Source organism: Tachyglossus aculeatus, chromosome 3 (genome assembly GCF_015852505.1).
Source record: "Tachyglossus aculeatus isolate mTacAcu1 chromosome 3, mTacAcu1.pri, whole genome shotgun sequence".
Classification (NCBI taxonomy): Eukaryota; Metazoa; Chordata; class Mammalia; order Monotremata; family Tachyglossidae; genus Tachyglossus; species Tachyglossus aculeatus.
The window spans coordinates 58,095,827-58,111,341 of record NC_052068.1 but is presented as its reverse complement, the minus strand read 5'-3'; the positions used below and the strand labels follow the sequence as shown (position 1 = coordinate 58,111,341).

The 15,515-nt window shown below is 42.9% G+C and overlaps 1 protein-coding gene across 1 annotated transcript in view; it reads left to right on the top strand.

Moving 5' to 3' along the window:
• The first annotated feature begins 653 nt into the window (after positions 1-653).
• The window catches only part of C9 (complement C9), a 70,503-nt gene continuing 55,641 nt past the window's right edge, over positions 654-15,515 (top strand). The window contains exons 1-2 of the mRNA XM_038743300.1: positions 654-759; positions 14,545-14,662. Of these exons, the coding sequence (XP_038599228.1) occupies positions 686-759; positions 14,545-14,662 (192 nt within the window). The 5' untranslated portion in view covers positions 654-685. The remainder of the gene's footprint in view (positions 760-14,544; positions 14,663-15,515) is intronic.

Sequence of the window (15,515 nt, the reverse complement as noted above, 5' to 3'; positions counted from 1 at the left end):
AGAGCTGGGACACAAATATGGGACTTCCTGCCTCTTGGATCCATGCTCTTTCCAGTACACCACACCATCAACTCAACAGAAGTTCTGACTTCTGACCTTCCTTAGAAGGGAGCAGGGAAGCAGAGAAGCAGTGTGGCTCAGCGGAAAGAGCACGGGCTGTGGAGTCAGAGGTCATGGGTTCAAATCCCGGCTTTGCCAATTGTCAGCTGTGTGACTTTGGGCAAGTCACTTCTCTTCTCTGAGCCTCAGTTACCTTATCTGTAAAATGGGGATTAAGACTGTGAGCCTCCCAGGGGGCAACCTGATCACCTTGTAACCACCCCAGTGCTTAGAACAGTGCTTTGCACTTAGTAAGCGCTTAATAAATCCCATCATTATTATTACCACTTGAAGTCCAGGAGCTAAAGGAACCCAGAAAAGTCAAGAATACCCTGTAAAGCATTCTGCAACCTTATTTTCCAAATTTATAGAAGCAGTAATAAGCCCAAGAGTTGTGAAACTCCCCATGGAGAAACCATATCACTCTGCTTTGATTAGACTTTGAAGTCCTTCACCTCCAGACCAATACTGGTTTTGACCAATCCCCTTTTGGCTTCATTAGTCATTTGTTTGCCCCTCTGAAAATAAATAGATTACAAGTCAGCTTCTGCCATTTCCCTGCGTAGCTCTCAAGGCAACAGACAAAATGCTAGCCCCAGCACTTATACTTGCAATTGTTACTTTGGAAATGTGTATCCCGATCACTGGAAATAAGACAAGGTAAGTCCCCGGATACTTTGCTAAGATCAGTTATTGGCTGTATGCGACCATGGATTCTACAATTACTATTACCAGCATGGCTTGGTGGAAAGAGCCCCGACTTGGGAGTCAGAGGTCATGGGTTCTAATCCCAGCTCCGCCACTTATCAGCTGTGTGACTTTGGGCAAGTCACTTAACTTCTCTGTGCCTGTTACCTCATCTGTAAAATGGGGATTAAGACTGTGAGTCCCACGTGGGACAATCTGATTACCATGTGCTCACCTACTCCAAGAGGCCTTCCCAGACTGAGCTCCCTTTTTCCTTTCCTCATCCCCGACCCTACCTCCTTCCCCTCCCCACAGCACTTGTACATATAATTGTACAGATTTATTATTCTATTTATTTTACTTGTACATATTTACTATTCTATATATTTTGTTAATGATGTGCATTTAGCTTTAATTCTGTTTGTTTTGACGACTTTGACACCTTTCTACGTGTTTTATTTTGCTGTCTGTCTCCCCCTTCTAGACTGTGAGCCCGTTGTTGGGTAGGGACCATCTCTATATGTTGCTAACTTGTACTTCCCAAGCGCTTAGTACAGTGCTCTGCACACAGTAAACGCTCAATAAATATGATTGAATGAATGAATGAATTTATCTTCTCCAGTGCTTGGAACAATGCTTGGCACATAGTAAGTGCTTAACAAATACCATTATTATTATTGCTACTAATACTAATAATAATAACAATGGTGGCATTTGTTAAGCTTTTCTTATGTGCCAAACATTGTGCTGAGCACTGGGATAGAGACCGTACATTAAGATCAATCAATCGTACTGATTGAGCACTTCCTGTGTGCAGAGCACTGTACTTGAAAGAGTAAAATATAACAGAGTTGGTAGACATGTTCCCTGCCTGCAGTGAGTGTACAGTCTAAAGGTGAAGACACATTAATATAAATATTACAGATATATAAATATATTTTGGATATCAAATTATGGATATGATCAGACACAATCCCTGTCCCACATGGGGCTCACAGTCCAATGGGGAAAGAGCACAGGTATTTATTCCCCATGGGATTAAATCTGGGATGAGGAAACTGAGGTCTAGAGAAGTGGTCACACAGCAGGCAAGTAGCAGAGCCAGGTTTAGAAATGACAATAGAAACAAGCCAAAATGGGGGTTGAACCTCTAGTTTGAATGCTCCAAATAAGAAATCCAGAGAGAGAAAAGATCAGAAGAACGAGGGGCCATTTTCTTCCACAGTAGAGTGTGGGATGTGTTTCTGAGTCATGTGATTGAGCGGGTATCTCAGGTTTGGGACATTCTGTCTTTTGATGAAGAACATTTTGGATTTTTAGGTAACTTGCTTCAAAGTTTCTTTTTGAAACATGGGGGAATTAATTTTTGGAAAATGTAATTCCCACTGCAAGGACTTGAATGATTTGCTCTATTTCAAAGGAAGGTTCTCTTTTCTTTATCGCTATTGTCGTCATGAGGTATTTCCTTGGAGGAATTGTAGAGGTGGAGAAGCATAAACAGAACCACAGAGAATTTACTTATTCCAGTCACTCTAGCCGTTTTTCTCCTGCAGGAACTCAACCCAATATCACTGGACAGAAAGCACATTTGTTCACTCTTATCCTCTCCAGCTCTTCTTTGGTAATGAGAGTTATATTAATCCTTCATTAATCCTTCAAACAGCAGTTTTAATCAACACTATCAATTAGCTTGTATCAACCAAATGGTTAGAAGAGTGCATGACACATAGTAAGCATTTAATAAATACCACCATCTCTTCCCACAAATAAAAACAATATTTATGGAATACCTCCTTTGAATAGAGCACTCTACTGGGTGCCTACTTTGTGCTGTGTACTAAACTGGGCCGCTTCCGAGTAAAGGAAAGCAGCATGGCCTAGTGGATAGAGCACAGGGAGTCAGAAAGACTTGGGTTCTAATCACAGCTCTGCCACTTATCTGCTGTGTGACCTTGGGCAAGTCACTTCACTTCTTGAGGCCTCAGTTCCCTCATCTGTAAAATGGGGATTGAGACTGTGAGCTCCATGTGGGACAGGGACTGTGTCCAACCTAGTTAGCCAGTATCTACCCCAGCACTTAGAACAGTGCTTGACACATAGTAAGTGCTTAACAAACACCATCATTTAAAAAAAAAGTCTTTTTGTTTGTTTGTTTTTTGTATGTTTGTTAAATATTTCCTGCCTCAAGAAGCACCATTCAAAGCATTGAGATAGATTCAAGTTTATCAGGTGGGTCACAGCTCCAACAGGCGTTGAATCCCCATTTTACAGTTGAGGAAACTGAGGCACAGAGAAGTGACTTGCCCAAAGTCACACAGCAGGCAAGTGGCTGATTGGAATGCAGGCCCAAAGTTTATACACTACGCCACACTGCTCACCTTCTGTGTGCAGAGCACTGTGTAGGTGCTGGCTGCAGAGCACTTACTGGTGGCTAAACACCATACTTAATGTTTGGAAAAATGCAACAAGAATAGGAGACATGTCCTTGGCCTTAAGGAGCTTATAATCCAAGGCAGAAGCAAATGATTTACCATTTGTAGGACGAGGAATAAAAATCAATCTACAATTAGTAGTTGGATAGATAAATCAACTAATCATATTTATTGAGCTTTTACTATGTGCAGAGTAATAATGATAATGGTATTTGTTAAGGGCTTACTATGTGCTAGGCATTGTACTAAGTGCTGGGGTGGGTACAAGCAAATCGGGTTGGACACAGTCCCTGACCCACATGGGGCTCACATTCTCATTTTACAGTTGAAGTAATTGAGGTACAGAGAAATGAACTGACTTGCCCAAGGTCCACAGCAGATAAGTGGCAGAGCTGGACTCCCAAGCCTTTGCTCTATCCATTATGCCATGCTGCTCTAAACTCTTGGGAAAGTACAATATAACAGAATTAATGGACAAGTTCCCTACCCATAATGAGATTTCAGTGAGTGGAATAACAATGGTGATAGTATCCGTTAAGTGCTTATTATGTTCCAGGCACTGTATTAAGCACTGCTACATACATACTATACATGTTAGTTGTGGTTATTGGTATGGTGGGGTTTAATGAGGGAAAGCTTCCCGGAAGAGATGGAATTTCAGAAGGGCTCTGAGATTGAGGTGAGTTTTAGGCAGATTTGAAGAGGGAGATTCATCCCTTACATATTTTGGTCAGAAAGGGGATTTTCCATTTCAAAAGAACTTACCTTGTCTTCAGCAAACCTGCCAAAAGTATGCAATCAGTGTCAACAGCCAACATCAAGAGAGCAAACAGTCTGGATAAGAAAAAAAACACTGGAGAGGGAAGAATGTTGAGACCTAATCCCACTTCTTTCCCCTAATAATAATTGTGGTACTGAAGCACTTACTATGTGTTAAGCACTGAAGTAGATACAAGTCAATCAGGTTAGGCACAGTCCCTGACCCACATGGGGCTCACAGTCTTGATTCCCATTTTGCAGATGAGGTAACTGAGGTCCAGAGAAGTGAAGTGATTTGCCCAAGGTCACACAGCAAACAAGTGGCAGATCGGGGACTAGAACCCAGGTCCTTTTGACTCCCAGGCCTGTGTTCTAGCCAGTAGGCCACGCTGCCCTAATCGGCATGGCCTAGTGGAAAGGGCACGTGTTTGGAAGTCAGAGGATCTGGGTTCTAATTCCAGCTCCACTTCTTGCCTAATGTGAGACATTCAGCAAGTTATTTAACTTCTCTATGCCTCACTATCCTCACTTGTAAAATGAGGATTCAGTGTCAATTCTACTTAGAGTATGAGCCTCGTGTGGGACAGAGACCATGTCCAACCTGATCATTTTACTTAGACTGTGAGCCCTATATGGGGCAGGGACTGTGTCTAGCCTCATCATCTTGTATCTACCCTAGGGTTTAGTACAGATACCACCATTGTCATTAATATTATTATCATCATTATGATTGATCAATAAACTATCCAAGCCCCCCACTGTTATCAAGAAGTATTCTCCCTCCTCTCCATCCCGCACCCGCACCCCACCTCTCACTTTACAGTCAACCTCAGCCTCCGAAGTCAGCTGTTCCAGTGCTTTTTTCTATGGAAAGACCTTTCCTAAATCCAGGATTTTCACCAGACATACTGCATCAACCATCAACCCTTCAGCCACACATCAAAAAAGACATTTCATATAAACTGTGCGGGGTTTTTTTGTAACTCACCTACATAATTTCACCTTTAAATCCACAGATGCCATTTCTTGATAACTTTATAGCGATCAATAGGCATTAAACTACTTCACACCCCTGTTTCTCCATTGTTATTAGGTGGTAACTGCTCCCTCTACCTGCTTCCCAACCAATTTCCACCACTGTGATCAGACTATCCCTTCAGTTATCCTTAAAACTTATGTGTATTGGTTTATTTATTCCATTTATTTATTAATTTGCTTATTCATTGTTTCCAGACCCACCCAGTTATCAATGGTATATAACAATAATAGTAATAAATTTTATGATACTTGGTAAGCCCTTACTATGTACCAACCACTGAACTAAGCTTTGTGGTAGATACAAGATAATCAGGTTGGAAACAATCGCTGTCCCACATGGGGCTCACAGTCTAGTAGGAGGAGTCTAGTAGGAGGGAGTAGGACTTTATCCCCATTTTACAGATGAGGTAACCAGGGCACAGAGAAGTTCAGTGAGCTTTTCAATTTTTTTTTAATTTTTGGTATCATTGTGGTATCATTGTATGTAAGGTGATCACTCTCTTGTAGGCTACAAGCACTCTACACAGACTGTAAGCTTGTTGTGGGCTGGAAATGTGTCTCTTTATTGTTATATTGTACTCCCTCAGGTGCTTAGAACAGTGCTTTGCACACAGTAAGCACACAGTAAATACTATTGAATGAATGAATCAATGCACACAGTAGACACCAAAATACAGTGCTATGTATACAGAAGGCTCTCTATGCATATTGATGATGACAATGATGATGATAATGATCATTAGCTTCAGGATAGGGGAAGTAGGTAGCCACTGAGTCTGGAAAATTTATATTCATTCATTCCTTCATTCATTCAATCATATTTATTGAGCATTTACCTTGTGCAGAGCACTGTACTAGGCGCTTGGGAAGTACAAGTTGGCAACATATAGAGATGGCCCCTACCCAACAATGGGCTCACAGTCTAGAAGGGGAACTATTGACCCTAAAGCGTGCTCAGAGTGAGTGGCATCACCCAATTGTTAAGTGTTTGGGGTTTTTTTATGGTATTTGTTAAATGCTTACTTTGTGTAAAACAGTGTTCTAAGCGCTGGGGTAGGTACAAGTTAATTAGGTCAGACACAGTCCCTGTCCCGCATAGGGCTCACAGTCCAAGTAGGAGGGAGAATGGGTATCCCCATTTTACAGTTGAGGAAATTGAGGCACAGAGAAGTAAAATGACCTGTGTAAGGTCACGCAATGAGCAACTGGCAGAGTGGGATTAGAACCCAGGTCCTTCTGACTCCTAAACCCATGCTCTTTCTACTGGGCCACACTGATTCTGTGCTTGCAGATAGCCTGAAAAAGAAAGTCACCATTTCATGGACCCAGGTTATAGATCACTTTCACAGTTTGCCCCTATGAAGCACCCCAAAACCCAAACCTCACCTATTTGATCCAGAGGCTGGTCTGAAGGGGTCCATCACTCATGTGGGCAGAGACTGTGTCTGTTTATTGTTCTATTGTACTCTTCCAAGTGCTCAGAACAGTGCTCTGCGTACCGTAAGTGTGCAAAGAATACGACTGAATGAATGAATGAATGAATGAATGAAGGAGCAGAACTACTTAAACAACCACTAGGGACAACCACTGAGCTCCTTCTACCCAACCTAAACTCCCATTTACAAAATGTTAAAAAATGATATATTTCTTTTACATTTCCTTTGTTTGATTCCTGTGGCAAAACTTGTGTTCATTTGTTCTCTGCATGGATTACCATATGAGAAGGGTTTTATTTATTGTCCTCCTCCTCCTCCTCATCATCTTTCTAGACTGTGAGCCCATTGTTGGGTAGGGACCGTCTCTATATGTTGACGACTTGTACTTCCCAAGCGGTTAGTACAGTGCTCTGCACACAGTAAGTGCTCAATAAATACAATTGAATGAATGAATGAATCTTCCCCCCTCCCTTCCGCATTGCTCTGACTTGCTCCCTTTATTCATCCCCCCTCCCAGCCCCACAGCACTTACGTGCATATCTGTACTTTTATTTATTTATAATAATGTCTGTCTCCCCATCTAGATGGTAAACTTGTTTTGTGTGGGGAATGTGTTTGTTTATTGTTATATTGTACTCTCCCAAGTGCTTAGTATGGTGCTCTGCACGCAGTAAGTTGTTGAATGAATGAATGAATGATAATCATCAGCAGTTAATTAGGTTGGACATAGTCCCTGTCCCTGTCCCACATGGGGCTCACAGTAGGAGGGAGAACAGGTAACCCAATTTTACCATTGAGGAAACTGAGGCACAGAGAAGTTAAGTGATTTGTCAAAGGCCACACAATATTGAATGCAGAGCCCTGTGTTGGGCCATTTCTATATCCCGAGAACTGTAGTGGATGCTTTCTCAGGACAGAGCACTGTACTCGGTGCCTTTTGTGTGTAGGGTCCTGTACTGGGAGCCTAACTCATCCAGAACACTGTACCAGGCATTTGGAAGCATTTACTAGAAGTAGAAGACTCACTCAGTCCCTGCCCTGTAAAACCTTGTATCTAACGGGGGCCAAGAAGGGGAGGGGCACATAGTTAACATGTAAAAGGAAAATATTTTCCTTATTTTTCTTAGGATCAACTGGATTTCATTTGTTTACTCTGCCCTCTCTCTAGGCAACCTTAAGTGACCTGGTCAGATCTCCAGCTGCGGCTCCCTTCTGATCAGAAAAGAGAAGCTGTTAAGGCAGACCAAATTCTCTTTGAAGTTTTCTCTTCTCCAAGCCTCCATGGCCCTCCTGCCCTGTACATGGATCAGGGCCCCTAACAAACTTGATTTCCAACCCTGACCAGCTGCATAACCCAGCTTTGTTTTTCATTCCATTGCCCTAATGCTTAACAATCAGTGTTCTGATCCTGTGGCCTTTTCCTCCAAATCCTGCTCATTTTCATCTCTGTTGAATGTGTTTAAATACACTTCAAAAAATCCCAAATATCTGAGGGAAAGCATGGTTCTGATTTTTTTAACGGTATCTGTAAGCATTTATACTATGTGGCAGGTGCTGTAATAAGCATTGGGGAGCCCGCTGTTGGGTAGGGACTGTCTCTATGTGTTGCCGACTGGTACTTCCCAAGCGCTTAATACAGTGCTCTGAACACAGTAAGCGCTCAATAAATGCGATTGATTGATTGATACAAGATAGTCAGGTTGGACACAGTCCCTGTCCCACAGTGGGTTTACAGTCTTCATCCCCATTTTGCAGATGAGGTAACTGAGGCACAAAGAAGTTAATTTACTTGCCCAACATCACCCAGCAGACAAATGGTGGAGCTGGGATTAGAACACAGGTTTTCCGGCTCCCAGGCCCGTGCTCTTTCCACTATTGCTTCTCTAAATCACAGACAATAGAGAAAATAATGTTCTCTCATAACAATAATAATAATAATAATGTAATTTGTTATGTACTTACTATGTGCCAGGCACTGTGTTTAGCACTGGGGTGGATACAAGCAAATTGGATTGAACACATTCCCTGTTCTGCATGAGGCTCACAGTCTTCATCCCCATTTTACAGATGAGGAAACTGAGGCACTGAGAAGTAAAGTGACTTGCCCAAGGCTGTTGGGTCCATCTATCTAGCTTGTGTCTTTATCCTCATCAAAATGTATTGTCAAACAATGTGTGCAAAGCACTGTACTAAGCACCTGGGGGAGTACAATAGAACAATGAGACACATTTCCTGCCCACAACGAGTTTACAGTCTGTGTAGAGTGCTTGCAGCATGCAAGAGAATGGTCACCTATCACACAGTGATACCACAATGATACAAAAATTAAAACATAAAAAGCTTTGAAACTTTAAACATGAGAAGCAGTGTGATCTAGTGGAAGAGCATAGGACTTGGAGTCAGGGGACCTGGGTTCTAAACTTCTGCTCTGCCACGTGTCTGCTGTATGACTTTGGGCAAGTCACTGACCTGCTCTGTGCCTTGGTTACCTCATCTGTCAAATGGGGATTAAATCCTACTCCCTCCTACTAGACTGTGAGCCACATGTGGGACAAGGATTGTGTCCAACCTGATTATCTTGTATCTCTCTGTTCTGAACAGCCAGGATCTGTGCTCTGAAAGAATTTCCAATCCAAGATGGACAAGTTACAGTGGTTTGGACACATGTATAGAGAACCCAGTCCTGGGAAAACATTCTCCAACCAAGCTGGGAAAACTAAAGGGATGAGAAGAGCACTTGAAATCAATAGATATCATCATTAGGGACAAGCAAAGTGGTAAATAAATCATTTTTGTGGGGGCAGGAAATAAAAGAATGGAGAGTCAAGAAATTTGCAGGTCTGGACAGTGAGGGTCAGGAGAGGTGGAGAACTTCCCCCTTTTCATTAGGGGAGGGTTCTCGGAAGTAGTGGGAATGGAGGACCTGACTCCAACTATGGAATCAATCAATCAGTGGTATTTATTGAGCAGGTACTGTGGGCAGAGCACTGTTCTAAGCACTTTAGAGAGTACAGTACACTAGACTTGGTAGACACGATCCCTGGCCTCAAGGAGCTTAAAGTCTAGAGAGGAAGACTGACATTACAATAAATTACAATGGGGGGGAAAGGGAGAGTGTGGATGACAAAAAAATAGCAAAGCCTATTCATAAGTCACCTTGTAACCTCCCCAGCACTTAGTACAGTGCTTTGCACATAGTAAGCACTTAATAAATGCCTTTATTATTATTATTATTGTTATGTCAATATGACCATTATGACCTTGCCCTTTTTCAAATCAATGAGCCATTTTTCCTTGGTTCATTTTCAATGATGTGATTTATAGAGTGCTATGACTTCCTCCAGGAGCCACTCACATAATCTCAGTGCCACACTCAGCTCTATTGATACCCATAACACTATGTGTTATAGGTAGCTGTGTGACCTTGGGCAAGTCACTTAACTTCTCTGTGCCTCAGTTACCTCATCTGTAAAATGGGGATGAAGACTGTGAGCCCCACATGGGACAACCTGATCACCTTGTATCCTCCTCAGCGCTCAGAACAATGCTTTGCACATAGTAAATGCTTAACAAATGCCATCATTATTATTATAATACAGACTTGAGTAGTCAGTTGCATTTATTGAGCACTTCCTGTGTGCAGAGTACTCTACTAAGTGCTTGGGAGAGTACAATATAACAGTAAGCAGACACAGTCCCTGCCTACAGTGAGCTTCCAGTCAGTGTCTGTCATAATCAAAGGGCCCTAATTGAGTGCTTATGTGGGCATATTGTAGAATTACTAAAACAGATCGGGTGGTGGTCCCTATTCCCAGAAAGGGGGTAACTAAAATCAGATAACATAAGTGCATTCAAGAAAATGAACAGATCCATGCACTAAGTAGGTCATCAGAGTATAAAGGTTTGGGCTAGAAAAGGTACCGTGTGCTTAGTGGGGAGGTAAGGGAAGAGGGCTTCAGGGCCGCTCCAGGCTGATTGGGATAATTCTGTTGCATTGTACTCTCCCAAGCTCACAGTACAGTGCTCTGCTTAGTACACATGCTCTCCCAAGTGCTTAGTACATTAAGCGCTCAGTAAAGATCACTGATTGAGAAGATGAGGAGGAGCTGCTACCAGCTACTCAGGCATAGGCTCATGGATGAAGATGAAGTTGAGAATTCCCTAGAGCAACGGGAAATGGCAGTCTGAACCAACTGAGCTGACTGGAAACTTGGGAAGAGGGTTGGAAGGGGGATCGAATGATAGGATGATTATCTACAATCTTCCTCGCTTGCTCACCTGTCCTCCCATCTGTAACTCCCTCCCCCTTCAAAAACCACCAGGCTCCAACTTTCCCCATCTTCAAACCCCTCCTGAAATCCCACATCCATCAATCAATCAATCAGTCGGATTTATTGTGCACTTACTTTCTAGCCAGGACCAAGAGGACTTACTGAGAGACCAGTGAAATAAGAAACAAGGAAGTCAGTGTGCCTCTGGGGATCTGACATAATAAAGCATTAATGAGGAATCAAGCTTCAGACGAAAGAAAACATTTAGAAACCTGCAGTAATATCCATGAAATGTGCTTATGCAATAATTGCCACGAAAATACAAATTGTCAAATTCTATGGTGCTTCCTAGTGACAATGTATGGACCCGAAAGCTGGACAGTGAAAAAACAGGATCGAAAGAGCATCAATTTTTTTGAGATATGGTGTTGGAGAAGGCTTTTGTGAATACCATGGACTGTCCAAAAAATAAACAAATGGATTTTTGGAGCAAATTAAGCCAAAGTGATCTTTGGAAGGACAAAAGATTCAACTTAGATTAGCATATTTTGGACACATAATCATGAGAACTAATTCTCTGGAGAAGACACTAACGCTAGGAAAAGTCCAGGGAAAACGTGGAAGAGGCAGACCAGCAGCTACATGGATAGAGACCATAACAACGATAACGAATGAACCGTTAGGTTACAGATTATGGAGAAGACAGGACATTCTGGAGAAAATATATCCACAGAGTCACTATGAATCGACAATGACTCGACAGCACTTGATAATAATAATAAGTAAAACCTAACCTTGTATGGAGCTGAGCCACCAGTACCAACCAAAGGAAGGATGTCTAATAATAATAATAATATTTGTTAAGTACTTATCATGTGCCAAACACTTTAATAAGTGTTGGAGTCTACAAGATAATCAGATCAGACACAGTCCCTGTCTTCCATCCCCTTCCTTCCTCTCCCCCTCGTCCCTCTCTCCATCTCCCCATCTTACCTCCTTCCCTTCCCCACAGCACCTGTATTTATGTTTGTACATATTTATTACTCTATTTATTTATTTATTTATTTATTTTACTTGTACATATCTATTCTATTTTATTTTGTTAGTACGTTTGGTTTTGTTCTCTGTCTCCCCCTTTTAGACTGTGAGCCCACTGTTGGGTAGGGATTGTCTCTATATGTTGCCAACTTGTACTTCCCAAGCGCTTAGTACAGTGCTCTGCACACAGTAAACACTCAATAAATATGATTGATTGATTGATTCCATGGAGCTCAGTTTCAACAGCATCACTTATAAACCATCTCCAGTATCAATCAGTGGTATTTATTGAGCACTGGGCTATGCACATGGGAGAGTACACTACAACAGAATTAGCGGACACGTTCCCAGTCCAATCCCATGTTTGCCATTGCAGTCACTTATCATTGCTATCATTATCATCATTATTATCATTATTACCGACACTTGCTAAGCACTTACACTGTACGAAACACTGTTCCAAAGCCTAGGGTGATTTCAGAATAATCAGTTAAAGCCACAAGGCGTAGTGGATAGAGATGGGCCTGAGAGTTCAAAGATCTAATCCCAGCTTTGCAGCTTGTCTGCTGTGTGACCTTGGGCAAGTCACCTCACTACTCTGTGCTTCAGTTATCTCATCTGTAAAAAGGGGATTGAGACTGTGAACCCCATATGAGACAGGGACTGTGCCCAACCCTATTTGCTTGTATCCATCCCAGGGTTTAATACGGTGCCTGACGCATAGTAAGCACTTAAACAAATACCACAGTCATTAGATAAAGCTTAATCTCAAGTCACAAGGAGCTCCAGATATAAATGTGGGAGGGGACAGATACAGAGAACCATGAGAACTAAAGCCATGCTTACCGCAAAGCATCTCCTCGGAGGAGAAGGGAGCCAGCGGGTTACCCAAGCAGCTGCTGGAGAGTGAACTGTGCTGAAAGGAGACACAGGAAAGCTGGGAGGGATGGATAAGTGACAATGCAACTGCACAGCTCCACTTCAAGCAATGTGGCAGAGAAGGGAGTGTTGAGAGACCACTGCAGTATCAATCAATCAATCAATCGTATTTATTGAGTGCTTGCTGTGTGCAGAGCACTGTACTAAGCGCTTGGGAAGTACAAGCTGGCAACATATAGAGACAGTCCCTACCCATCAGTGGGCTCCTTGCTGGGCTGCAATTAAAAAAGGGATTGGTCTGCTTGCCCTTATAGAAGCAGCATGGCCTAGTGGATAGAGCACGGGTCCAGGCATCAGAAAGATCTGAATGCTAATCCTGGCTCCTCTGCTTGTCTGCTGTATGACTTGGGAAAGTCACTTATCTTCTCTGTGCCTCAGTTACCTCATCTGTAAAATGTTACCTCACCTGAGAGCCCCGTGTGGGACAGGGACTGAGTCCAAATGATTAGATTGTATTTACCCCAATGCTTAGAATAGTGCTTGATGCATAGTAAGCATTTGCGTGGCTCAGTGGAAAGAGCTCGGGCTTGGGAGTCAGAGGTTGTGGGTTCTAATCCTAGCTTCACCGCTTGTCAGCTGTGTGACCTTGGGCAAGTCACTTAACTTCTCTGTGCCTCAGTTACCTCATCTGTAAAATGGGGATGAAGACTGTGAGCCTTGTGTGGGGCAACCTGATTACCTTGTATCTCCCCCAGTGCTTAGAACAGTGCTTGGCACACAGTAAGTATTTTATAAACACTAACAATATTATTATTATTATTATTATTATTATTATTATTTAAGAAATACCATCATTATCATCACCCCCTCATCAAACAGAAACTCCTTACCATCCACTTGAAAGCACTCAATCTGCTCTCCTGGACTCCTACCTCACTTCACTGACTTCCTTCTTTACCGCGCAGCCCATACACTTCACTCCTTTAGCGTCAGCTTGCTTACTGTGCCTTAATCGCTTCTATCTTGCCTCCAACCCTCTCTCATATTCTCCTTCTGGCTTGGAACTCCCCCCCTCTTCATTTATGACACCCTCACTCTCTCCATCTTCAAAGTCTTATTAAAAGCACACCTCCTCCAAGAGGTCTTCCACAATTAAACCCTTTCCTCCCTGACTGCCTCTCCCTTCTGTGTCAATTCCATCTATACCTTTTAAACACTTGATATTTGCCCCACCCTCAACCCCGCAGCACTTTTATATAGTATTATACTCTTCCAAGTGCTTAGCACTGTGCTCTGCAATTGATATCCATAATTTATTGCTTTATATAAAGTTTGTCTCTCCCTCTAGACTGTAAACTCCTTGTGGGCAAGGAATGTCATCCGGCTATTCAGTCATTCATTCATTGTCATATTTACTGAGCACCTACTGTGTGCAGAGCACTGTACTAAGTGCAATTCAGCAAGTAGAGATGATCCCTACCCAACAATGGGCTCACAGTCTAGAAATAATTATTATGGTATTTGTTAAGTGCTTACTATGTGCCGAGCACTGTTCTAAGCGCTGGAGTAGATACAAGGTAATTAGATTGTCCCATGGGGGGGGGGGGGGGGCTCACAGTTTTAATACCCATTTTACAGATGAGGTAACTGAGGCACAGAAAAGTTAAGTGGCTTGCCCAAGGTCACACAGCAGACGGGGGGGCGGAGGCGGAATTAGAACTAACGACCTCTCTGACGCCCAAGCCCATGCTCTCGCCACTGAGCCATGCTGCTTCTCGTACATTTGTATCATACTCTCCCAAGCACTTGGTATGCAGTAAGTGCTCAAAAAATACCGCTGATTGATGGATTGATTGGAGGGTTGTTAGTGTTCTGATGGCATGCTGACATGTTCTATTCCATCAGCTATCCTGAGAAACATTTGAATAGACGTCCAAGAGAACTAGCTGCTTCAGCTGCAATAGACTGCAAAATGAGCGGATGGAGTGAGTGGAGTCCATGTGATCCCTGCCTCAAACAGATGGTAGGCCAAGAGTTCCTCCTTTCCTTCTAACTCACCCTCCCCTGTCCTCTGCTAAATGGCCTCTGCTGGGGGTATTGCCACTATTTTGGTCAGCATGGCGTAGTGGATAGACTACAGGCATGGAAGTCAGAAGGTCATGGGTTCTAATCCTGGCTCTGCTACTTGTCTGTTGTGTGGCCTTGGGCAAGTCACCTCTCTTCTCTGTGTCTCAGTTACCTCATCTATAATATCGGGGTTGAGACCGTGAGCCTCGTGTGGGACAGCTCACTGTGGGCAGGGAACGTGTCTATTTATTGTTATATTTTACTCTCCCAAGCACTTCGCACAGTTCTCTGAACACAGTAAACACTCAATAAATAAGATTGAATGAATGAATGGACAGGGATTGTGTCCAACCCGATTTGCTTGTATCCACCCCAGCTCTTAGTGCAGTGCCTGGCACATAGTAAGTGCTTAACAAATACCTTTATTATTATTATTATTGTTATTATTATTGTTGTTATGAGTGGTGAGGTCCAGGTGTGATCATCAGAATGCAGTTTACACACATGACCCAACCCATGGTGAACTCAGTACCAAGTCTCCAGTCTGACTATCCATGCTAGCTAGAGGCATCACCTAACCCCCTCCAGGGGAGAACTTTGCTCCCCCTTCCCTCCCTTTTCACAGACAGTGAACCAAGTGTCCCACAGAGAAGCAGCGTGGCTCAGTGGAAAAAGCATGGGCTTTGGAGTCAGAGGCCATGGGTTCGAATTCTGACTCCACCACATGTCTGCTGTGTGACCTTGGGCAAGTCACTTAACTTCTCTGAGCCTCAGTTACCTCATCTGTAAAATGGGGATTAAGACTGTGA